The sequence below is a fragment of the Carcharodon carcharias genome, chromosome 1 (assembly GCF_017639515.1).
Source record: "Carcharodon carcharias isolate sCarCar2 chromosome 1, sCarCar2.pri, whole genome shotgun sequence".
In the NCBI taxonomy this organism is placed as follows: domain Eukaryota; kingdom Metazoa; phylum Chordata; class Chondrichthyes; order Lamniformes; family Lamnidae; genus Carcharodon; species Carcharodon carcharias.
This window is the reverse complement of record NC_054467.1, coordinates 115,693,591-115,718,519: the sequence shown is the minus strand read 5'-3', so window position 1 is coordinate 115,718,519 and position 24,929 is coordinate 115,693,591. Positions and strand designations below refer to the sequence as shown.

General features: G+C 41.6%; 1 protein-coding gene across 1 annotated transcript in view; it reads right to left on the bottom strand.

Annotated features, from left to right (window-relative positions):
* The window catches only part of haspin (histone H3 associated protein kinase), a 58,038-nt gene that overhangs the window by 13,348 nt on the left and 19,761 nt on the right, over positions 1-24,929 (bottom strand). Inside the window, exons 5-12 of the mRNA XM_041194587.1 lie at positions 19,877-19,988; positions 19,019-19,197; positions 17,914-18,114; positions 6,310-6,395; positions 4,905-4,967; positions 3,593-3,684; positions 1,326-1,405; positions 1,159-1,247 (exon numbers count right to left, since the gene is read on the bottom strand). Of these exons, the coding sequence (XP_041050521.1) occupies positions 1,159-1,247; positions 1,326-1,405; positions 3,593-3,684; positions 4,905-4,967; positions 6,310-6,395; positions 17,914-18,114; positions 19,019-19,197; positions 19,877-19,988 (902 nt within the window). The remainder of the gene's footprint in view (positions 1-1,158; positions 1,248-1,325; positions 1,406-3,592; positions 3,685-4,904; positions 4,968-6,309; positions 6,396-17,913; positions 18,115-19,018; positions 19,198-19,876; positions 19,989-24,929) is intronic.

Genomic DNA, 24,929 nt, shown 5'->3' with positions numbered 1-24,929 from the left:
ATACTGTCCCCGACCACTACTATGTTCCTATTTGCTCCCCCCACTTGAATGGCTCCCTGTACCAGAGTGTTGTGGTCAGTTCGTTATTTCTTCCCTGTAGTCCCTGCTCCCATCCACACAGCTTGCAAGAACCTTGTAACTGGTGGATAATTTCAGGGGCTGATTCTCCTAGAACGCTACCCCCTGGGTCCCCACATCTGCCCCACCTGCGGTCACACCCTCCTGTTCCTGGTCACAGACCAAATTCGAATTATCTAACCTGTGAGGTGTGACCGCCTCCTGGAGCAAGGTGTCCAGGTAACTTTCCCCCTCCCTGATGTGGTGCAATATCTGCAGCTCAGACTCCAGCTTCTTAACTCAGATCCGAAGTTCCTCAAGCTGCAAACATGTACTACAGATGTGTTTGCTCCAGATCACCTTGGTGTCCAGCAGCTTCCACATGCTGCAGGAGCAACACATCGCCTGCCATCACTGTCTTATTTTATTTAATTAATTAATTACTCTAGTATCCCTGCTTTTTACACTTTATTGAATTTAATTATTTACACCAGTATCAATTTTATACTTAACAGTCTATTTTTAAGAAAGAGAAAATAAAAAATAGAGACCTAAGCACTAACTATAGACCTTAGTTTTAATCTAAAGACTAGAAATACTCACCAATCCAACTCACCAATCAGCTGCTCGCCACGCTCTTTTTAAATGAAGTCTCCCCACTCTGTTTTAAATAGAGTGCACAAGCTCACCCACTCTGTTTTAAATAAAGTCCACGCTCACCCACTCTCTGTTTTCATTCCTGGGACCAGTGCATTTAATGTGCAAGCCTCAGCTATTCTTAGATGGTTCTCAATAGCCTTACTGTGAAAATCCATGCAAGTCACCCTGCAAAATCTATACATTCACTTGAGTCAAGATTCTAGAGCAAGCTCTTTCTCAGAAAACAGGCCCCTTAAATGTTGAATGGTTCCCTGAAAATGGCAAGCACAGTACTTGCTGGTGACTTCTTATTTTATTCCATTACATGTGACTACACTTCAAAAAGTACTTCCTCAGCTTTAAAGTGCTTTGAGACATAGTGGTCCTGAAACGTTCTATATAACAAAAAGTCAATCTTTCTTTATGCAAAAGACAATGAAAGATTCTGTTTTCCTCTCTTACCTATGTTCAAAATTTAAAGCATTTTCAGCCACAGCCAAGGATGCAGTTACTTGATGTAGTATACTTCTTGCTGCTTCAAGGGAAGGTATCTGCAGAAACAGTTTAATTTAATAAATTTGATAGAAAGATAAGTAGTGTCATCTATAGAAAACAATTAAAAAAGTTACCTTGGTTCTCATACTTTCTAGATCACAACCACCATATTCAAATTCAAAAATGATGTAAAGTTGCTCATTGTTCGATCGATCTAGTAAAGAGAAAATAACTATAATCAAAGTTTTTGATTTTAAGTAGCAATCTAATTTAGATTATTTTGGCAGAACAACACCAAAAAGTTTGAAGTTATTGAGAAGCATGACTGAGCTAGAAACTGGAAGACAGAATGCTGCTTATATCTCCAATTATACTGCTAAAAAAAAAAGACTTTTTTTGTTGAAGCTTTTCGTCTTGTACTCATCAGGACAATTCACAATAAAATACCAATGTCTGGGGAAACAACATATTTATACTGTATACAATATATTTGCACAACATATTTATACTGTTACACCGTGGCAACGCCTCTACCAATCAGAGTCTACTTGCCAACCAATCAGCACTCTCTTCTCATACAATATATGTTGTTTCCCCTGACATTGGTATTTCTTGCGAATTGTCCTGATGAGCGCAAGACAAAAAGCTTTGACCAAAACAAAAGTGTTTTTTTCCTGCAATACTCAAGCTCTGTACCATCAAACAACTATCTATCCCCAATTATACTTAATTCATATTACTCTGCTGATCTTTAAAAAAGGTGTTCCTTCAGCAATGAGTTTTTTCAAAGCTATTTAATTTGCCATGAATGTGACAGGTAGCAAGAATGTTGAGAAGGTAGCAAAACCAGTGATAATTAACCCATATAATTAACCCATAAAGATAATAAGTTAATTATTCACTTTAAGCTACAACCACATTTCTTTAAAATAACCATATCTGCTCTTTGTCACCTATCCAATCAAGCAACAAGACCAAAAATACAGAGGGAAACCTACCCCATTAAAATATTGGTGATGCAGCACATTGATATACTTAAGCTCTACAAAATATTGTAGGTAAAAAGAGAATAATTAAATGTGAAGTGGAACACTTAGGAGAGAATAGTGAGTTCTTAGAAATTGACAGGGTTATGAAGTAAATATTTCACAGCATTATTTACAGAAGGGGATGTTGTAGAAGGGTAATTCCTGAACTTACTGAAAGTAATAAATTATAATAAATAAAAGCAAAGCATTAGAGAAGCCAGTTAAGTCAAACAGGCTAAACAATCTATAAGGGTCTTGAGAGAAATGGGTGCCAGACGTTCCAAAGAGTGGCATGCAGTTCTAAAGAAACTTTGAAAAGAAGCTGAATAAATATTTAATTCCCTGTTTTAGTAGATGTTAAGATATTGGGGTAAGAATTGGTTAGAGCCCAATTTTGGTCACGAAAACAATCATGTGCTCAAAGCATGCATCCTACCCAGAAGGCCTAAGATTCACTCAAAATTGGGCCTCAGGTCTCATTTGAACAATTTAAATAAGGTGCTCAGCCTGTCACACCTCGAAAGCTAGTTCATCCGTTATGAGATCCTATATGAGCTATCTGTATATGAGCAGCAACCCTCAGCCAATATCTCGGGGAGGTGGGCTGATTCTGGGTCAGCAGCAGCCTTCAGGAGGGCTGAGGAGCACTCTAAATCATGGTTTAAAAGAAAAAAAAAATACTTACCATTTTTGTGATGGCCACTCCCTAGGCTGAATCTACACCAAAAAAACCCAATGCCTGCTCTTCTCAGGACACCCGAATTTCCCAGAGCGGTTTGAAAGCAGATGTTAGGTCCCCCAGTAAAACAGAACCTAGTGCCCTTTTTAAACAGCCAGCAAGGACATTAATATTTTAGACAACTTTGAAGCACACGTACAGCACCGGAAAAGCACCACAAAATTGGTGCACCTGGCCCCCACTCTGCACCCGATATGGTAAGGACCAATTCCTCCCTAATGGCTCTGATCAACCTTTTGTACTCTGGCAATGTTGGAGAAGGAAATTGGTATTTCTCAAAGGAAGAAATTAACAGGTGGCGTAGAAGGGGAGTCCATGGTAGAATAGAAGAACCTGTTGATCTCGTACTTTGGAAAGAGTTGGCATTATTGACTGATCAACCTTTTTTTGCTCTGTGTTTTGTTATGCTTTCACAAATGGCATGCAAGAAATCAGAACATTCCCTAGACAATTTGATTCTCATTTTCTTACTGCAAGTAGATTTCAAACATCAAAAGGAATGCTACTCCTGTCTTGTCCCAAATTTGGGAAAGTACATTTCTATTCTTTTAAATGTGCCAGAAAAAAAACATTTATTTTAGGAACAACAGACAAATTTTTTAACACCTTAAAAACAAGCTATTAAGGTTCTCACCTGGACGGTCATTTTCAGAAGTCTTGGATTGATTATACTTGTCCCAAGCTTTAAGTAACTCCAGAGGGTAAGAATCTTTCACACAATGCACACTAAAAAACAAGAATTTAATTTACTTTGTGATACTTAATACAATTTAGATTAAAAAGCCCAGATAAATGGTACCAAGGGTAGAGCATGGTGGCCTCTTTTATTCACAGCATGATGAAACTAAAGATATTGCCAAAATATGTGCAATGATTAATATGAGAACAGCAGGAATCTGCAAAACTCAAGCTGCAGAAAATCTAACCTCTCTTTCTAGCTCCAGGGAGTGGGGGTTCCTGGGTACTCTGGAATGGCACCATCAGCTCCAATCCCACTGCATTAATCGCACCAAAACAAAATTGTAAATCTTTGGGATTAAGGTCACTCCACTGCCCTGGATCACCAAGACGGTTGCAATTTACATCCTTGAAGAGGATGTATACCGCTCTCAATGTAATGGACTTCAAACATACACCAGCATATCTGGGTCCTGGTCTGTTTTCCTGTTGTTCTACCACAGTGGAGCTGGGCCAGGAAGGTAACAAAAGGACAGTGGAATTTCAGCTCCAAATTATTTAAGAAGTGCATACTGACAGCTGTACAAAGTCAACTTGTTATTGGCCAACTTATTAAACATTTTGAAATATGTGTACACCTGCAGCAGAAAACAAAAGTAAACAGGCCCTGCAAGAGCAAAATGTAATTAATTTGCACACAGAACTTCCAATTGGATAACTCTTTCAATTGGCCATCCTAAGCACAATGGGCTGAATGGCCTCCTTTGTGCTGTGAAATTCTCTGGTCAACATGACAGAAAAATGAATTTCAATTTTTTGTTGCAGTTTCCTTTCATTTTTTTAAAAATTAACAAGGAGCTTTATTTTTCTCAGTTACCAAAGTGGACATATAATTTTCTGACAATTAAGTATTCGTTAATATATGACTATAATCACAATTATTAAACCTTTGATAGAGATGTCATCAGACATTAACTGGTTGCGACGGCAGGCATTTAATCTCTAAAAGTTAACCTATAAACCTCCAAACTCTGAACACCACTATTGCCATTTGTCAGATTTTTGCTGCGCATATTTTCAAATTACTAATTTTGTTAGGTATGATCCAAGAGGAAATGCTTACAAGTCTACTTACCAAAAGCAGTCAAAAGATCTTTTTGAAGCAACCATTTCAAAAGGACATTTATATCATTAACTGATGCTAATGCTTGTGAGAAATAATAACAGTAGTTACAGAATTCAAATCAAAAATTTATAAGTGCACTTACGAATGCAAGGAAATAAATCCAATTGTACAGTTTTCACTTTCTTCACTCAGCTGACTTAGTTCCCTAAGGGGAAAATATTTTTCCATTTAGAATTACTGTTAAATGAAAACAACAATTCAATTGAGCACTGGGTGGCATCATGTCATGCAGTCTAAAACCTTTTTCCAGCTCTGCAGTGTAACTTTGAATCCAGGCTGCCTGAATCAAATAGGAGGTTCTCTCTCTAATAATTATAAAAATACCAAGTGAAATGGCTTTTGGCAGTGTTGACTCAGTTCTAAATGGACACAAAAAAGTGCTTATGATTCAGCAGCAAATTGAATGCTTCAGCCAGAAAGGCCACAGGGATGCCTGTTCAAGAAATTACACTGGTACAGTATGGCATGGCATGCTTTTTACAAAGAAGACATTACAGGACAGTCAGACACAATATAGCAATGTTATTCAATACCTTAGCCACATATGGTTAAGTGGGAATTCAGATGTAGGTAACTGCATTTTTGATTAGCAAATTTAAAAAACAGCAATAGTCACCATCAATGAACATGTAGGGCATAAGCTATACCAACAGTCGTTTGGTAGTACAGAACTTGAATATTGCTGAAAAGAGATATATTGCCGAAGCTTTTTACCTTGCAATCATTAGGACAAATGCAAGAATGCCAACTTCAAACAATCGCAATTCGTACTACAGGAGAAAAGGTGCTGATTGGTTGGCAGGTCGACTCTGATTGGCCGAGACTTTGCCATGGAGAAAACAATGGGGAACTATAGTCTCCCCAAGCTCCCAGGTAATTCAAAAAAGGCACAAGGCTTGAACATACTCCTTTTGTTTACAGAGAAGAGGTGCCCGCATACAAATGTGTGTCACTTCTAGCAAGCGTAAATGAGCCACATCACAAGCCCTTAAATTGGCTGTCAGCATAGCTATTAGCGCACTCAGGATTGTTCAACAAGCAATTTAATAACATTTATTAACAAATAACAAACAAATTTAATAACAAATCCACATTCTGTGGAGGGCAGGTCTTGTTCACCTTAACAAGCAGGCCAATATTCTCAGCAATCACACTGATGAAGTGCTTGCAATTGCTAGACAAAACTTAGAAGCTGCACTAAAATGTGCTTTATCAGAATTTCAAACTTTGGTGAAAGATGTTTGTTCATTAAAAATGCACTTTTAACTAAAATTAGTGTATGTGGCTAAAATGGGGTAATTGCTTAGTGATTTTTATTAAACAATACTAGAGTAATGGGAACTTTACTCTGCATCTCCCCTGCACTATAATTAAGGGCTCAATGCAGGTGTTGAAAAGCACTTCATTATCCAGCAATGATTTTCTTCATTTTTAAAAAAAATTGCTTGAAAGTTATTAAAGAGTAATTCTAAAACATAAACACATACCTTGAAATTATTATTTCAGGAAGGATCTCTTCAAATTTCTTTTGTGGTTCACCATTCATAGGTTTCTCCCCTTCGATAGGGATTATCTGCAAGTCAGTCACAGTTTCATTATCTGGGATACAGGTGCAAAGAAAACACAACTTGCAGTTCTTCACTGTGTTGCTGCTTATGGATAACATATGAATTAACTCTAGGATCTTTCTAGGATCTGTTGGTACCTTAGCATGTGATAGTTGGCAGTATATGGAAAGTAGACAGACATACAGACTTATTGGGCAGAATTTTTCCATCGGCGAGCTGGGGGCAGGGACTGCTCGCTGAAGCGAAAATGACGTGGGATGATGTTAGGGGGAAACCCCGATGTCATCCCAACCCATTTAAATATTCAGGAAGATGGGGGGGGGGGGGGGAAGCACAATCAGCTGTCCTCCCACCGACATGTCAATGGCCAATTGAGGCCATTGACAGGATAGTTAAATCAATTAAAGGCCCTGCCTGTCCAAACTTAAGGTTGGCGGGCAGGCCAGGAGCCCCAGCGGCCTTCTGAAAAAACAAGAAACCTCATCCACCGGCGGGATGAGGTTTCATGTCGGTTTTTAAAAACTTTAATAAAGTTTGTTATATTTATTAACATGTCCCATCTCATGCGACATTGTCACGTGAGGGTGATATGTTAATAATTTTTTTATTTTTCTATTTTTTAACTTTCAAAAACTTTCAGCGCTCTCCCTGAGGCAGAACTTAGTCTCAGGGAGCAGCGTGCGCATGCATGAAAGAGCGCACTCTGGCAGTTGGGGAATCTCCCCCCACCCACACAGGAAGCGGGTGGGGGTAGGCCCACTGGCCAGGCCTTAATTGGCCCGCCCACTCAAAATGGCTGCGGGCCCGTTTCGGCAGCGGCAATCGGCTGCCCGCCCGTCGCCCAGCCAGTGGAGCCCACCCGCCCATCAAGGGCAAAATTCTGCCCATTAAGTTTTGATCACTCAATTAAAAATGCAGAATTCAAAACAGCCCATCACTCAAATGGCATTTTTACTTGCAACAAAACATCTTTCATTTAATATAACTATCTCATCAGGTAAAAGTTGTCCAGATTGTTGCTGTTCTTGCTTTTGATATAAAATTAAGTGCTTTTTTCCTCTTTTGACTATTAACCAAGAGCTGGTACTTAAACCCTATCCATTACTAATCCATCTCCATCCCAAAAAAAATTGTGTTTGGACTACAGACAAAGACAAGAGGAAAATGGTTGATTCTTTGTGCCAACTGCCTGTGGCCTGGACCTGGTGACTAGGGTTACCTCAATGAGCACTAATTAAAGAAGCAAAATACGGAGTTAGGTGGTGAGGGAGGGGAGTATTATTCATATTAAACCTATCGATTATAATTGGGATACATTGAAATGAGCTTGACAGAGGAAGGGATAATGCATTAACAATTGCAGCTGATCTGAAGGTAGTATTAAAGTAGAAATGACAATATAGTTAAAAAGATTAAGCTGGTGAAGGTATTCAGAGTGAAACAAATGCTCTGTTACAAATGCATGGAATAAAGTATAATGGAATATAAATTTGACATTAGAAGTACAGTTAAACTATGGACATTATTGGCATTACAGAATCAAGCAAATGTTGTCTTGTGTTTACATCCGCATCCTTAATGATGGAGGAGCCCAGCACAGCAGTGCAAAAGATAAGGCTGAATCATTAGCAACAATCTTCAGCCAGAAGTGCCGAGTGGATGATCCATCTCGGCTTCCTCCGGAGGTCCCCAGCATCACAGATGCCAATTTTCAGCCAATTCGATTCACTCCACATGAAATCAAGAAAAGTGGTTGAAGGCACTGGATACTGCAAAGGCTAAGGGCCCTGACAACATTCCAGCAATAGTACTTGAGACGTGTGCTCCAGAACTTGCCACACCCCTAGCCAAGCTGTTCCAGTGCAGCTACAACACTGGCATCTACTTGGCTATGTGGAACATTGCCCAGGTATGTCCTGAACACACAAAGCAGGACAAGTCCCACCCAGCCAATTACCGCCCCATCAGTCTACCCTTGATCATCAGTAAAGTAATGGAAGGGGTCATCAACAGTACTATCAAGTGGCACTCGCTTAGCGGTAACTTGCTCACTGATACTGAGTTTGAGTTCCACCAGGGACACTCAGCTCCTGACCTCATTACAGCCTTGGTTCAAACATGGACAAAAGAGCTGAACTCCCAAGGTGAGGTGAGAGTGACTGCCCTTGACATCAAGGCAGCACTTCGCCAAGTGTGGCATCAAGGAGCCCTAGTAAAACTGGAGTCAATGGGAATCAGGGGGAAAAAGTCTCCACTGACTGGAGTCGCACCTAGCACAAAGGAAGATGGTTGTGGTTGTTCGAGGTCAGTCATCTCAGCTCCAGGACACAGCTGCAGGAGTTTCTCAGGGTAGTGTCCTAGGCCCAACCATCTTCAGCTGCTTCATCAATGACCTTCCTAACATCAGAAAGTCAGAAGTGGGGTTGTTCAGCATCATTTGTGACTCCTCAGATACTGAAGCAGTCCATGTCCAAATGCAGCAAGACCTGGACAATATTCAAGCCACACAAGTGTCAGGCAATGACCATCTCCAACAAGAGAAAATCCAACCATCGCCAATTGGGGTTCAAGGGCATTACCATCACAGAATCCCCCACTAACAACAGCCTGGGGGTTACCATTGACCAGAAACTGAACTGGACTAGCCATATAAATACTGTGGCTACAAGAGCAGGTCAGAGGTTAGGAATCATGCGATGAGTAACACACCTCCTGACTCCCCAAAGCCTGTCCACCATCTACAAGTCAGGAATGTGATGGAATACTCCCCACTTGCCTGGATGAGTGCAGCTCCTACAACACTCAAGAAGCTGGACACTGTCCAGGACAAAGCAGTCCATTTGGTTGGCACCATATCCACAAACATTCATGCCCTCCACCACCAATGCACAGTGGCAGCAGTGTGTACCAACTGCAGGAATTCACCAAGGGTCCTTAGACAGCACCTTCCAAACCTACAACCACTACCACCCAGAAGGACAAGGGCAGCAGTTAGATGGGAACACCACCACCTGGAAGTTCCCCTCCAAGTTACACACCATCCTAACTTGGAAACATATCGCTGTTCCTTCACTGTCGCTGGGTCAAAATCCTGGAACTCCCTTCCTAACAGAACTGTGGGTGTAACTACACCACGTGGACTACAGCGGTTCAAGAAGGCAGCTCACCACCACCTTCTCAAGGGCAATTAGGGATGGGCAATAAATGCTGGCCTAGCCGGTGAAGACCACATCCCATGAATGAATTAAAAAAAAGTTATTTTCAAACACAGTTACAATTATATAAGCAAATGCAACAGCCACTTTGCACAAGGTATTGGCTCTCAAATGTCAATCAAATGAACAACCAGTTAATCCAGGTCCCAGATTTTGCTGTCAAAGGAAAATCAACAGCGCTAGCCACTGCCCTCAAAGAAAGCTGCTCGCAAAGGTCTAGCAATCTCTGTAGCATTGACTTCCCTTTCCTATCATTAGTTTGAATCTGGTGCCAAGTAATGTATGTCCAAGCATCTAGCTTCATCAAGCAGTGTAAGCAGCCCATCACATTGAAGTGTTCTCCCAGATAGCAAACTTTTAAAAAGAAATATATGGAATTTTAAAACGGAGGAAGTTCTACAAATATCAAATTAGTTTTTCAGGGTCAGGCAGGTTATGCAGCAGTAATCATGCACTTAGCAGACAGTTTAAAACCCTCATTCAACGAGGGTTTTTACAGCGAGACTATTAGTATAAAAGAGCAAGTTCTTGTTCAATGATTTCGAATTAATTGCAGTCTGTTGGGGCATCAACAGCATACCTGATGGAGAATCATAGAACCATTTACAGCAACTTGTCGTTTTCAGAATTTAACTATGCATGTGCTGTCACAAGTTACTGTCGGACTTTAGAAGAGAAATAAGATAAAAGCAAAACACTACAGATGCTGGAAATCTGAAATAAAAACAGAAAATGCTGGAAAAACTCAGAAGGGCTGGCAGCATCTGTGGGGAAAGTGTTAACGTTGAGTCAGAATGACTTCTTCAGAGCTAAACAGAAGTAGAAATATGATGGATTTTATACTGTTTAAGAGGGTGTGGAGCAGGTGGAACAAGATAGAAGGTCAGGGATAAGTGACAGCTAAGGAGAGATTGGCAAAGATGTCATGGACACAAGACAAAAGTGAGTGTTAATGGTAGTGGTAAAGATTAAAGAAGGCGCTGATAATGTTATAAAGGTAATATAGCAGAAAGTGTCAACAGCAGAACAAGGGTCAGCACTCTGTGAAAGCAAAACATTAAAAAAAAGTGACATTTGGTCCTGTGGGGGAGTGTTGGGGGCGGGGGGGGGCGGTGGTTTGGGGAAAAAAGGCTTTAAAAATGAACAAGTAAATAAAAGAATAAAATAAAAATAAAAATTGGATTAAAAATGGGGTCAAGAGGGAGGACAGAGTTCATGGTCTGAAGTTGTTGAAATCAATGTTAAGTCCTAAAGGCTGTAAGATGCCTAATCGGAAGACGAGGTGCTGTTCCTCCAGTTTGCGTTGGGCTTCAATGCAACATTGCAGCAGCCCAAGGACAAAGATGTGGGCATGAGAGCAGGATGGTGTGTTGAAGTGGCAAGCGGCAGGAAGGTCTGACTCATGCTTGCAGGCTGAGCGAAGGTGTTCTGTAAAGCAGTGACCCTATCTGCGCTTAGTCTCCCCAACGTAGAGGAAATTGCATTATACTCCATTTGTCAGATCTTTGCTCACTCACTTAACCTATGTCACCTTGTAGTTTCTTTACGTCCTCTTCACAACTTACTTTCCTACCTATCTTTGTGTCATCAGCAAACTGGGTTGGGAAAAGGAACCAAAAGTAAATAGTCACTCAAAGTGGTGACAGGTGAAGTCTCCAAGGATCTTTTGTTTTTTTGTCCCCAAGGATCTTTTCTGGCCCTCCTGTTGTTTACACTGTTCATTAATAACTTGGAGAATACCTTCCGTTATCTTAACAAGTCAGCAAGGAGATAACAGCATTTAGAAAGATCTGCACCAAGTAAGCAGATGGATATTTAACTGAGAGAGAAAGAGAGAGAGGCTGCTGAGGGAAATGGTAGGGCTGGAGGCTCTAAAATAAAAAAAATTGGGAGGCGTGACTCAAGGTTCCAAAATGCTAAAGTATAGATTACATGAGTTTTATCAAGGTATTTGATTGGCTCCGTCAGTACAGAAATGAGGTACAAAAGTTTAACATTAATCAGCTTTAAAGAAGATTAAAAGATTCAAATTTTTCCCCATGTGCTATACATATAAAACAGGCTCCCAACAAAAGCAAACTACTGCAGATGCTGGAGATCTTATGAAAGGTTATCAACCTGAAACATTAACTGTTTCTCTCTCTCCATAGAAAGCCTCTGACCTGCTGAGTACTCCCAGCAAAAGCAGTTGATCTACATCTATGAACCCCCAACTGCATTATGGGCCCATCCAGCAACTAGTTAGCTGCTGCCAGGGCTCCCATAAGCCTGGAGCCTGCCTCCAAGAGCTGCTGGCCAATCAGGAACGGTGGCTACTGCAGGACCCACACTAACTGAGAGAACATAGAAATTGACATTACCCTCACAACTAGGGGAGTGGGGTCTGGGATCACTGAGACCAGTCAGATAGGCCCAGTGAAGGGGATGGTTAGAGCAGGAGTGCTGCCGCAGGGGTGGTTATTGTTGTCAGGGTCCCTCCATGGGCCATAGAGTGCCCAGTTAAGAGGCTACCTTAATCTTTCCTCTTTCCCCAGGAAAGCTACAGGGAGGCTACAAGGATTTACCAGGCAGTCCCTCAACACGGCAGAGGTAAAATGCCAGCAGCAGCAAGAGGCACTTAAATGGCCACTTAAGGTGGCACAATTAGCCCCTGGGCAGGAGAACCATCCTCCATCACCCCTCAGAATGACAGCATTCCTTCTTCCACTATTGCTACTCCAACCTGTGTCTTTGCTGTTGCCTGCCAGTCAGCCAGCTGACCCATACAGTTGCCCCCATGCTGAAGTGGAGCAGTCTGAAGCCAAGCCTTCTACGACCAGTGCTGTTCCAGGTCATCCTGCAAGGCCATCTGCAGAGTCTCACATTGAAGTCAGGAGACTTGCAGTAGCCATACTGCAGTGACTAGTGTAGTACTGCAATAGTAACACCAGGAAAGTCAAGAGCACCAGGAAGGCAGGCACTAAAGGAATGCACAAGGACGATATGTTCAATTTTATATGGAATATTGGACAGCTTGATTTATAAAGTTGTTTTGGAATGTTTGTTTTGTGGTAGTTCTTATTTCAGCATTGTGGCCAAGAATTACAGAGTGGAAAAAAAAGGCACTAATGATCAAAAAGGGGGAACGTAAGTGTAGAACCACTGGTGAATGGAAAATTGGGATTGCGTTCACTGGCATCAATTTGGATGAATAGCCCACTTGGCCCCGCGCATGAGGTTTCGCAAAAACCGCTTGGCCTATTCGTCTACCCACCAACCATAAGGTTGGATGGGCAGGGAAAAATTCAATTTAATTAATTTATTCATGGGCTTAATAGCCCTCTTAATTGTCAGCAGGCACACTGCTGACTCCCACACGCACCAACCAAAATATCGTGCGAGCGTGCGATGAAGTCAGAACGCTTGTCCAACGTCATCATGCACTATTTCACACTCGTTGGGCATGCACCCACACACCAAGGTGAAAATTCAGCCCCATGAGCTCTCATCTTGTGTAGTAACCTTTTATGTGGCATTTTAACAAATGCCTTTTGGAAATCCAAGTCTACTAGTCCCCCTTTATCTACCCTACTTGTTACATCCTCAAAAAACTCTAATAAACTTGTCAAACATAATTTTGCTTTCATAAAACCTTGTTGGCTCTGTTTGATTGTATTATGATTTTCTAAATGCTCTTCTACTGTTTCCTTAATAATGGATTCTAGCATTTTCTCAATGACAGACGTTAGGCTAACTGGCCTATAGTTTCCTCCCTTTAATCTCCCTCCTTTCTTTAACAGGGGCATTACATTTGCAGTTTTTCAATCTGCTGGTATCTTTCCAGAATTTAGCAAACTTTGAAAGATTACAGCCAATGCATCCACTATCTCTACAGCCACTTCTTTTAGGATGCAGACCACCAGGTCCAGGGGATTAGTCCCATTTGCTTTCCCATTACTTATTCTCTGATGATAGCAATTGTTAAGTTCCTCCCTCCTTTTTGCCTCTGGACTTTCTATTATTGGGATGCTTTTATGGTCCTCTATTGTGAAGACAGACACAAAACACTTGGTCAAAGTCTCTGCCACCTCCTTGTTTTCCATTATTAATTGCCCAATCTCATCTTCTAAAGGACCAACTTTAACTTTAGCTACTCTCTTCCTTTTAATTTACGTGTAGAAGCTCTTACTGCCCATTTTATTTGTCTTGCTAGTTTGCTCTCATATTTTGATTTCCCCCTCTATTATTTTTGAAGTCATCTCTTGCTGGTTTCTAAACTTTTTCCAATCTTCTGACCTACTCGTAATCTTCACAGCACTTTTGTCATTTCTTTCAATTTGATACCATCCTTAAATTCCTTAGTTAGCCACAGATCCTTCTCAGAGGGCAGAATTTAATACCCTCCCCTGTGTCTTGGTTAATGGCATATAAATTGGGTGGGCGGGGACTCCACTGCTTTCCCACCTCTACCCCAATTAAGTCCATGTCAGAAAGGCTCATGGATCGCCTATCTGCCCCACCATTAATTCGGGCCTTTACTTGGGAAATTAATGCCCACTTAAGGGCCTCATCCCACCACCACTGGTATTCACCAAGGGATGAGAGGGGGACACACCATGCAGGAAGCCCAAAAAAAAAACACTGTCGGGGTTGCTTGCAGGCTTTGGGATGGGGGGCCCTTGTTCAAAGGCACTCAGTACCTGATTGAGGGAACAAGCATTAGGAAGGAGAGCCGAGAGCCAGTCCCCTATCCTTTCTGCCAACCCCTCTCCCTCCCCTGCGGCCCCCTTCTGCCACTTACCTGTGACCTGGATCCCTCACCATTCCTGGGGACAGGTGGGTGAACATCAGAATGTAAGAAATAGGAACAGGAGTAGACCATTCGGCCCCTCGTGCCTGCTCAGCCATTCAATAAGATCATGGCTGATTATCTTGTGTTTCGATTTCCACATTCCCATCTAACCCCGATAACCTTTGATTCCCTTGCCTAACAAGAATCTATCTACCTCTGCCGTAAACATATTCGATAACCCCACCTCCACCACCTTCTGAGGCAGAGAATTTCTAAGTTGCACAACCCTCAGAGAAAAAATTTCTCCTCATCTCTGTCCTAAAAGGGTGACCCCTAATTCTGGACTCCCCACAAGAGGAAACGTCCTTTCTATGTCCACCTTGTCAAGGCCATTCAGGATCTTGTATACTTCAGTCAAAGCACCCCTCACTCTCCTAAGTTCCAGTCTGTCCAACCTTTCCTCATAAGACAACCCACTCATTCCAAGTATCAATCTAGTAAACTCCTTTGAACTGCCTCCAATGCATTTACATCCTTCCTTAAATAAGGAGACCAAAATTGCACACAGTATTCGAGGTGCAGTCTCACCAATGCACTGTACAACTGGAGCATAGCATCCTTACTTTTATGTTCAATCTCTCTCGTGACAAAGGATAGTATTCCATTAACCTTCTTAATTACTTGCTGTACCTGCATACTAACTTTTTGTGACTCATGTACAAGAACCACTAGGTCTCTCTGCACCTCAGAATTATGCAGCCATTCTCCATTTAAGTAATACTCTGCACTTCTGTTCTTCCTGCCAAAGTGAACAACTCCACATTTTCCCACATTAAACACCATTTGCCAGATCTTTGCCCACCCAGTCAACCTATCTATGTCCATCTACAACCTCATGTCCTCTTCACAACATACTTTCCTACCTATCTTTGTGTCATCTGCAAATTTAGCTACCATGTCCTCAATTCCCTTATCTATATCATTGATGTAAATCGTAAAAAACTGAGGACCCAGTACAGACCCCTGTGGGACTCCACTTGTAATTTTCTGATTGGCAGGAAAAGACCTATTATGCATACTCTCTGCTTTCTGCCAGCCAATCTTCTATCCATGCTAATATGTTACCCACTGTAATATATGCTTTTATTTTCTGTAATAATCTTTGATGTGGCACCTTATCAAATGCCTTCTGAAAATCCAAGTGTACATCTATAGGCTCTCCTTCATTCACTGTGCATGTTACTCCTTCAAAAAAATCTCCCAATAAACTGGTTAAACATGATTTTTCTTACACAAAACCATGCTGACTCTTCCTTATTGCCTTGAGCTCTTCTACGTGCCCAGCTATAACCTCAATGATCAATTCTAATAATTTCCCCACCACAGACGTCAAGCTAACTGGCCTAAAGTTTCCTGTTTTCTGCCTCCCTCCCTTCTTGAACAGAGGAGTTGTATTTGCTACTTTGCAATCTGATGGAACCTTTCCAGAACCTAACGAATTTTGGAAAATTAACACCAGCGCATCAACTACCTCATCAGCCACCTCTTTTAAGGCCCTAGGATGTAGTCCATCAGGTCCCGGAGACTTGCCAGCCTGCAGCTCCAATTTGCTCAGTACCGTTTCCCTAGTGATTTCAATCTCACCAAGTTCCTTTCTCCCATTCACCATCCGATTTGCAGCTGAATTATTAACAGCAGCCACAGTCTCCTCAGTGGCACTACTGAACAATGAACAGCTGCCGGCCTGCTATTAGCCGGCAGGTCTTAGCAGGTAGGACTTCGGCCCTGGGGTCCTTGAAACCGTGGAAAACCCACCGCTGCCCACAACTGCCTGATTGGCACCTAATGCAGCAGGCCTTCTCAAAGAGAGGCAACATGGGGCTCCCTCCGGCTCTCCAGTCAGTGGGCGAGACCCCTGCCGCCTACATTAAACTATGCTCAGTTTTTCATTCTCAATGGAATCTATCTTTGTTGGGAGTTATGAAATGTCTCCTTAAATGTCTGTCACTGTTTATCAGCTGTCTTACCCTTTAACTGATTTTCCCGGTCTATTTTAGCCAACATCGTCTTCATAACCCTGTAATTGCCATTATTTATTTAAGATTAAGGCATTAGTTTCGGACCCAAGTTTCTCACCCTCAATTATTCATGGCTAGAAAGCCACTGTATACCAATGTATACAGCATTGATTGATTTATACCAGTAACAAAGATGGTAAGTCCTCGCAATTGTGAGGTTGTGCAGAAGTAGATGGTGACGAATTTTAGGTGCATACTAGCAAAATATGCAGGGCTCCTCCAGAGCTATCCAGGCAGTAGAAATGTTGTTTAGGCATCACAATGACCTGCTTCATCACATTCTGTTTGGCAGCATGGCTTTCATTATATGTATGCTTTCCACATATACTTGGGTTGTGAATAGGAGTCATGAGCCATGGTCTATAGATAGACCCTGTTACCCCTCTCTGGTTTGGCCTGGCGGCTCAAAAGCAGATTGCAAAGCGGACTGCCACAGAATAAAGACATCATGACTGCTGCCAGGGTACTGAGGAGTGACCTGAATGACAGAGTATAGTCACACATCATTGGTATCGAGAGAGAGTAGAATCCTTTCAGGCTGACATCATGCCCAAATGGATATGTGGTGTCCAGAAAATGAGGTACATGTAGCCAACGGCACCCGGCACCATGAGGAAGCTTCCTATCCTGGCAAAATCTCCTGCCCACCCACTTTTCCCTGGGAAGAATGAATGAAATGTATTCAGCTCTTTGCACACAGCCTCTCGGTTACCTCTCTTGTGCAACATTAATTGGCTAACTGGGAAATGCTGCATATATAACCAACTCCAACTGGAAGAAGCCCAATGCAGAAAGATTCATGGTCACAGTCATTTTCACAAGCACTAACAATGCTGTCCTCGCCCTGCCTTGTGGCAGCAGTTCTGACTGCAGTAAGTGACAGATTTCAGTAAGGATCTTCTTTTGTGAAGCAGATCCCTTGAAATAGTGCTGGGTTGTACAGCCAGGGTGGGGTCCTTCCCACTGATTGAATGCATGTCAGCTGCACAAGCGTTGAGGTCAAAAATGGCACCGCTAACATCAAATCAGCTTTATGTGTTGACTGACATTTCCACCTGCTTACTCTGCATACTTCTGGCACATGCCCCCAGTATCTGTGTCAATGACCTACCCACAAAAAGCACCCAGCACTGCCTTAATCAAAAGTGGGGGCACTGAAAGTACAGGCACTATGCAACTGAATGTGGTGGCCTGACACTATTTTTATAACATAATTGCTGAATTATTAAGATACGGAATGCCCTTCCATAAGCAATGTTGCAAGCAGAATCTGGAAAAGCTTTTAAAAGGATATTTGATAAATATTGGAAAAGGAAAATGTAAAAGGATTTCAGGAAAGGGCATGAAAATAGGACGATATGAATAACTCTTTAAGGAGAGCCAGTGCAGGTGTAAAATAACCCTCTTGTGCTGCAAAATGCAGCTTTAAATTCTAGGATATTATCTCTTGACAAAGTACCTTGAAGACCACATATTTTCCATCATCATTTGTCGTCTGAAAAACTTCCCCAAAGACTCCCTCTCCAATTTTCACACACTTCTTGAGTTTGGTTAATGGTATGCATTCTTTAAAGGAAATGGGACCATTCTGATGACATTCACTGTACACTCTCTCTTCATCTGTAAGAAACACTGGCTGCAGGATTGATGACCATTTGTTCTAAAAGATAGTTAATAGAATAAATAATTAGTATATAAACTGTTCACGTATATTTCAAGTCTATAATTAAATGTCTTAATGCTCTGAAGCTATAAACACACTCAAATTGGAACTTTACAAATGCTAATAGGACTGAAAGGAAATATTAAATAATTTAAAAGGAAAACATCAAATACTTTCTGGATCAGATTAAAACTGCAGTAATCTTAAAATATGAAATAGTATTTTAGGTTAACTGATGTAATTCCCCAACCCCTCTCCCCAGTCTCAAATAATTACTGTACGGAGTTTTGGAAATGATCACTCAACAATCTTTTGTCGCAGCACCATTTTGTAAAAACTCATTTGATTTTTACTTCAGGCATTGAAATAATGTGGTACCAGTAAAATTATCTATGGATGACATTATTTTGGTCAATGTGATCTATTTATTCAGTCAACTACTCTCTTTTCCCCATTCCAAAGAAACTTCTGGCATGTGTGAATCATGTTCCAATACTCAAATGTACACTCACTGAAAACAGATCAGTTATTTGCTCAATAACAATAAACAGATCAGATCCAAAAGGAAGCATCTTGTTTAATAAACCTCAATGCCTTTTTCTCCACTGTTAAGCAGTTAAAAAGGATGCACTTATCTTGGATACTTTGCCATTTTACTGGCCCACAACTTTCTTTGCTTTTAATAAAAATTACACAAATGTTGAAATATAAAATTAAAATAAATATGAAATATGATTGCAGAAGTGATTTGTAGCTCACCAAGTGGACAAAATAATTAATTTCATTACAATGCTATCAAGATGAAAATATGATCAAATCAAGGTTTTAACTTTCTTCCATTTTATCCAGTCAACATTTTCAAATTAACTAACTAGATATAACTTCATGCTATTATGCCTACCACAAAGGAACCTCTCAATCGTCTTGTTCTATTGCTGAGTGGAGTTGGAGAATAATTTGCCATTGAAACCAACTTATCCAGGGTTTGGTCATGACAATTTTCTTTTCTTGAAAGGTATGTTGATTCTGAAATATTTTCACCTGGCATGGTGCAACCAGGTTTCAAAGGTGTAACAATGACTGGAAAAGAGAGAGACAAATTTCCAAATTAACATTACATATACTTCATGGCTAAGTTTACTTTATATTACAATGCAAGTCATAAAAAGTGATGAGACACTCATTCCTACACTTGATCTCAATTCTGCATAAATGGTTAGCAGTACAGTTTCAGTGCAGGAGTTGAAAACACTGCAGCTAAGCTATGACAGCACTGATACAATGAACAAGCAGCTGCCTCAGGGGGTTGAATAGTATAATTAAAATAAATACAGAAATTTTGGGAATATTTCTGAAGTATATTCAATACATTGAGTTAAATAATATTTCAATATTAGGGAAAAATACAAAAAAAGAAAAAAGCCTCAGCTCAACATTTCATAATACAATGCTGCTGGGAGGCATGGCTGTCAGACATCCACATCCGCTGAAGGTTTTATTAAGACAGAACTCATATCACTCATGCTCCACCTCCAAATAACAGAGCATAGTTCCACCAAATGAAGGAAACCAAAGGAAGAACATATTAATAAGCACAAGGAGTAGATGGGATTGTTTAGAATACCAGATGAGGCAGTCATAGGCCACAAATGTCCTATTTGGCTGTATTACAAGTATAATATTTAGCTAGGTTTGTTTTTAATACACTGTTATTGTGTAATTTGAATAATTTACAGCATAACCAAACCCAAACAGTTACCTTTCTTCCTTTTATGAATTGAATGAGCGGCTTTGAACCTTGACCAATTACGTGAGCCCACAGGGGTGGAAACTGATGAAGAATTCACAAATGTTGATTGCAAGTTTTTTATCTAGTGAAAAATAAATAAAAAATATCAGTTATGTTCCAGACTTGGTGTAAAGGCAAAGCAACATATTAAACCTTGTTTGCATCAGTGCACACACTGCAATTCAATAGATCACACTGTCATGTATTTAAAAAAAGAACTCTTATTTCCTTACATTTGTGTGTGTGTATATATAAGGAACATTTAATGATGCCACCCACCATCCCTCATGCCAATGCTTTAAAACAACTGCTTACAGGTAATAAACTAAATTCTGTAACTTCCCTCCACCTCCCTATATGGTGGCATCATGAATAGAGGGCTGTTGATAGCACTGGGTATTCACAAGAATACACACTCAAAATCACTGTATTAAAAGCTTCCCTCAAAATGTATAACAAGTGCTAATCTAGGATTTCTGAAATTTGGAGATGTCGTAATACCCAGACACTTCTAATCTTATTTCATCCAGGGGTTACAGTGATTAAAGCCATGAAAACTCAGATCATGAACTTTCACTCCTTCAGTTCGCTGTACTAAATGTATAAAATTTTACAATCCACCTAATCTACGTGCTGGAGAAAAATCCTAGCACATCCAATCAAACAAAGCAATTAAACAGTAACCATCATGAGTTCCCCAGGACCTTTTATATACTAGGTAGGACATCTTCCATACATCAGTATGTGCCACATCATCTTCACCCAACAATAACCTCGACTTATTTTCAATTGATAAAAATCTTATTAACTTCTGTAGGTACACAAGGGACCCACTAGATTCTTTTAAATTCAATTAATAAATCTGGAATTAAACGCTAGTCTCAGTATTGGTGACCACAAAACCACTGTTGATTGTCGTAAAATCCCATGTGGTTCACTACTGCCCTTTAGGGAAGGAAATCTGCCATCCTTACTTGGTCTGGCCTACATGTAATTCCAGGCCCCCAGCAATGTGGCTGACCGGTAAATGACCTCTGAAACGGGATAGCAAGCCACCTCAGTTGTACCAAACGGGTACAAAAGTATTTTATTCATTAATTCATGGAATGTGGGCATCGCTGGCTAGGCAAGCATTTATTGCCCACCCCTAATTGCCCTTGAGAAGTTGGTGGTGAGCTGCCTTCTTGAACCGCTGCAGTCCATGTGGTGTAGGTACACCCACGGTGCTGTCAGGGAGGACGTTCCAGGATTTTGACCCTGCGACACTGAAGGAATGGCGATATATTTCCAAGTCACAATGGTGAGTAGCTCGGAGGGAAACTTGCAGGTGGTGGTGTTCCCATCCATCTGCTGCCCTTATCCTTCTAAACCCATGGCCGCTACCATCCAGAAGGTGCTGCTTAAGGAGCCTTGGGTGAGTACTTGTAGTGCATCTTGTAGATTGTACAGACTGTTGCCACTGTGCATCGGTGGTGGTGGGAGTGAATGTTTGTGGATGCGGTGCCAATCAAGCATGCTGCTTTGTCCTGGGTGGTGTCAAGCTTCTTCAGTGTTGCTGGAGCTGCACTCATCTGGGCAACTGGAGAGAATTCCATCACACTCCTGACTTGAGCCTTGTAGATGGTGAATAGGCTTTCGGAAGTCAGGAGGTGAGTTACTCATTGCAGGATTCCTAGCCTCCGACCTGCTCTTGTAGCCACAGTATTTATATGGCTAGTCTAGTTCAGTTTCTGGTCAATGATAACCCCCAGAATGTTGATAGTGGGAGATTCAACGATGGTAAAGCCATTGAATATCAATGGGCAATGTTTAGATTCTCTCTTGTTGGAGATGGTCATTGCCTGGCATATGTGTGGCACGAATGTTTCTTACCACTTGACAGTACAAGCCTGGATATTGTCCGGGTGTTGCTGCATTTGAGCATGGACAGCTTCGTTATCTGAGGAGTTGTGAATGGTGCTGAACATTGCGCAAAATACCAAAGACTTGTTTCCAGAACTAATCTTACCCCTCCTAACCAAGCTGTTCCAGTACACTGGCATCTACCCTGCAATGTGGAAAACTGCCCAGGTAGATCTTGTCCACAAAAAGCAGGACAAATCCAACCCGGCCAATTATCGACCCATCAATATACTCTTGATCATTAGCAAAGTGATGGAAGGGGTCATCAACAATGCTATCAAACAGCACATATGCACCAATACCCTGTTCACTGATGCCCAGTTTGGGTTCTACTAGGGCCACTCAGCTCCTGACCTCATTAGATCCTTGGTTCAAACATGGACAAAAGAGCTGAACCCGAGGTGAGTTGAGGTGAGAGTGACTGCCCTTGACACCAAGGCTGCATTTGACCGAGCGTGGCATCAAGAAACCCTGGCAAAACTGAAGTCAATGGAAAGCAGGGGGGAAACTCTCCACTGGCTAGAGTCATACCTGGCACAAAGGAAGGTGGTTGTGGTTGTTGGAGGTCAATCATCTCAGCTCCAGGGCATCTCTGCAGGGGTTCCTCAAGGTAGTGTCCACGGCCCACCCATCTTAAGCTGCTTCATCAATGACCTCCCTTCTAACATAAGGTCAGAAGTGGGGATGTTCGCTAGTGATTGCACAATGTTCAGCATCATTTGTGACTCCTCAGATACTGAAGCATTCCATGTCCAAATGCAGCAAGTCCTGGACTATATCCAGGCTTGGGCTGACAAGTGGCAAGTAACATTCCCGCCACACAAGTGTCAGGTAATGGCCAACTACAACAAAAGAGAATCTAACCATCTCCCCATGGCATTCAATGGCATTACCATCGCTGAATCCCCCTACTATCAACATCCTGGGGGTTACCATTGACCAGAAACTGAACTGGACTAGCCATATAAATACTGTGGCTATAAGAGCAGGTCGGAGGCTAGGAATCCTGTGGTGAGTAACTCACCTCCTGACTCCCCAAAGCCTGTACACCATCTACAAGGCACAAGTCAGGAGTGTGATGGAATACTCTCCACTTGCCTGGATGAGTGTAGCTCCAACAATACTCAAGAAGCTCAACACCATTCAGGACGAGGCAGCCAATTTGATTGGGACACCATCCAACATCTTCAACATCCACTCCCACCATCACCAACACTCAGTGGCAGCAGTGTGTACAATCTACAAGATACTCTGTAGGAACTCACAAAGGCTCCTCACCAGCACATTCCATGTGACCTCTACCACCTGGAAGGTCAAGTGCAACTGATGCATGGGAACAATACGATCTGCAAATTCCACTCTAAGCCACACGCCATCTCAACTTGGAAACATACCATTGTTCCATCACTGTCACTGGGTCAAAATCCTGGAACCCCTCCCTCCCTCCCTAACAGTACTGTGGGTGTACATACACCACATGGACTGCAGCAGTTCAAGAAGGTGGCTCACCACCACCTTCTCAACAGCATTATGGGGTGGGTAATAAAAATACTGGCCCAGCCAGTGACGCCCACGTCCCCTGAAAGAATAAAAAAAATTCTTGGCAGGACAAGGTCACCAATTCAGAGGTTATGGAGGATGCTATTTCAATCATCATGCACTCATTGCTAGGCCAACAATGTCCGCACTGGCTCAGATAGATGGCAGCTGCATTCCCAAAGACTTTCTGTACAGTGAACTGGCCACTGGGTCACAATCTGCTGGACACCCATATCTCTGCTACAGGAACACCTGCAAATGAGATAAGTTAGCAGATATTAGCACAGATACTGGGAGGCAATCACTGATGGCCCTGATCTTTGGAGACTGAACTGTATGAAGTAGCTTTGGTAGAGACGAGAAGAAACTAAAACCTCAGCTAGCCAAAAAGAGAGTCTAGAGAAAACAGAGGCCAGTGACTCCTGCGCCCGCTCAGCCTATAGCTTCATCTGCAGTAAATGTGGCAGGCGCTATCATGCCAGAGCAGGGCTCCTTAACCACACCAGGTAATTTTTAACACAGAGTTGCCCACCAAGACACAAACCATCAGCTCATGAGATGGAAGGCTGCCAAAGAAGGTAAATCTTATCAATACGTTGTAATAATGTACACAGCCATGACTTATGAAGTACAGTAATTGTTGCAATATAGGGAAATTCAGCATTCAATTGCCAAATTGCATCAGGTCCCACAAACACCACGGAGATATCTAGCCAGATAATCTGTTCTGGAGGTGCTGATTTAGGGATACGTTTTGACTGGGACACCTCACAATATTCACTGCTTTGCTTCGAATACTGCCATGAGGATTTTTTTCACAGCCACATGAGGGGAGGGGACACAGGGGCCATGATTGAACATTACAGCACACAAATTGCTGCAACAAATTCAGGTTGCCTACATTGTATCAGTGACTACACTTCAAAAGTTTTTCATTGGTTGTAAAGCACTTTGTGATATCCAATGATGATGAAAGGCACCAAAGAAATGCAAATCCTTCTTCTTCTTTATGACTTTCCATGTACGAGCAGGAGTATAGCACTCTCTTAGTACCGCACTGAATATTTCTCATTGAAGGTATTTTCTTTAGAATATCCTTCCTTCTCCCCTACTCCAATTTCTACAGAATTTACAGAATTTTATTTGCTATTCAATATGGGGTCATTTTGATCCCTTTCAATTACCCCTCCCCATGAGGCAAACAAGGCTTAATCCTTAGTCTGCACTAAATTAGCTGACCGTAAATAGGGAAATGCTTCCATTGTATAATACCACACATTTTAATACACTATAGCACCAACTTTTAAATGGATACTCACAACTGGTCACTGTTGGCGTGTAAACTTTAATGCCAACAACATTCAATTAAGTAAGCAACTGCTGTACGACATCATCTCATCTATTATGTAGTAGCACTCATGATCTCAGGACATTCCAGAAGTATGAAACCATTTGAAGATTTTCAGAAAGCTTTTGATAAGCTCCCACATAAGAGGTTAGTAAACAAAGTTGGAGCACCTGGGATAGGAGGTGATATACCAGCACGGAATGTGAACTGGTTAGTTGGACAGAAAACAGAATA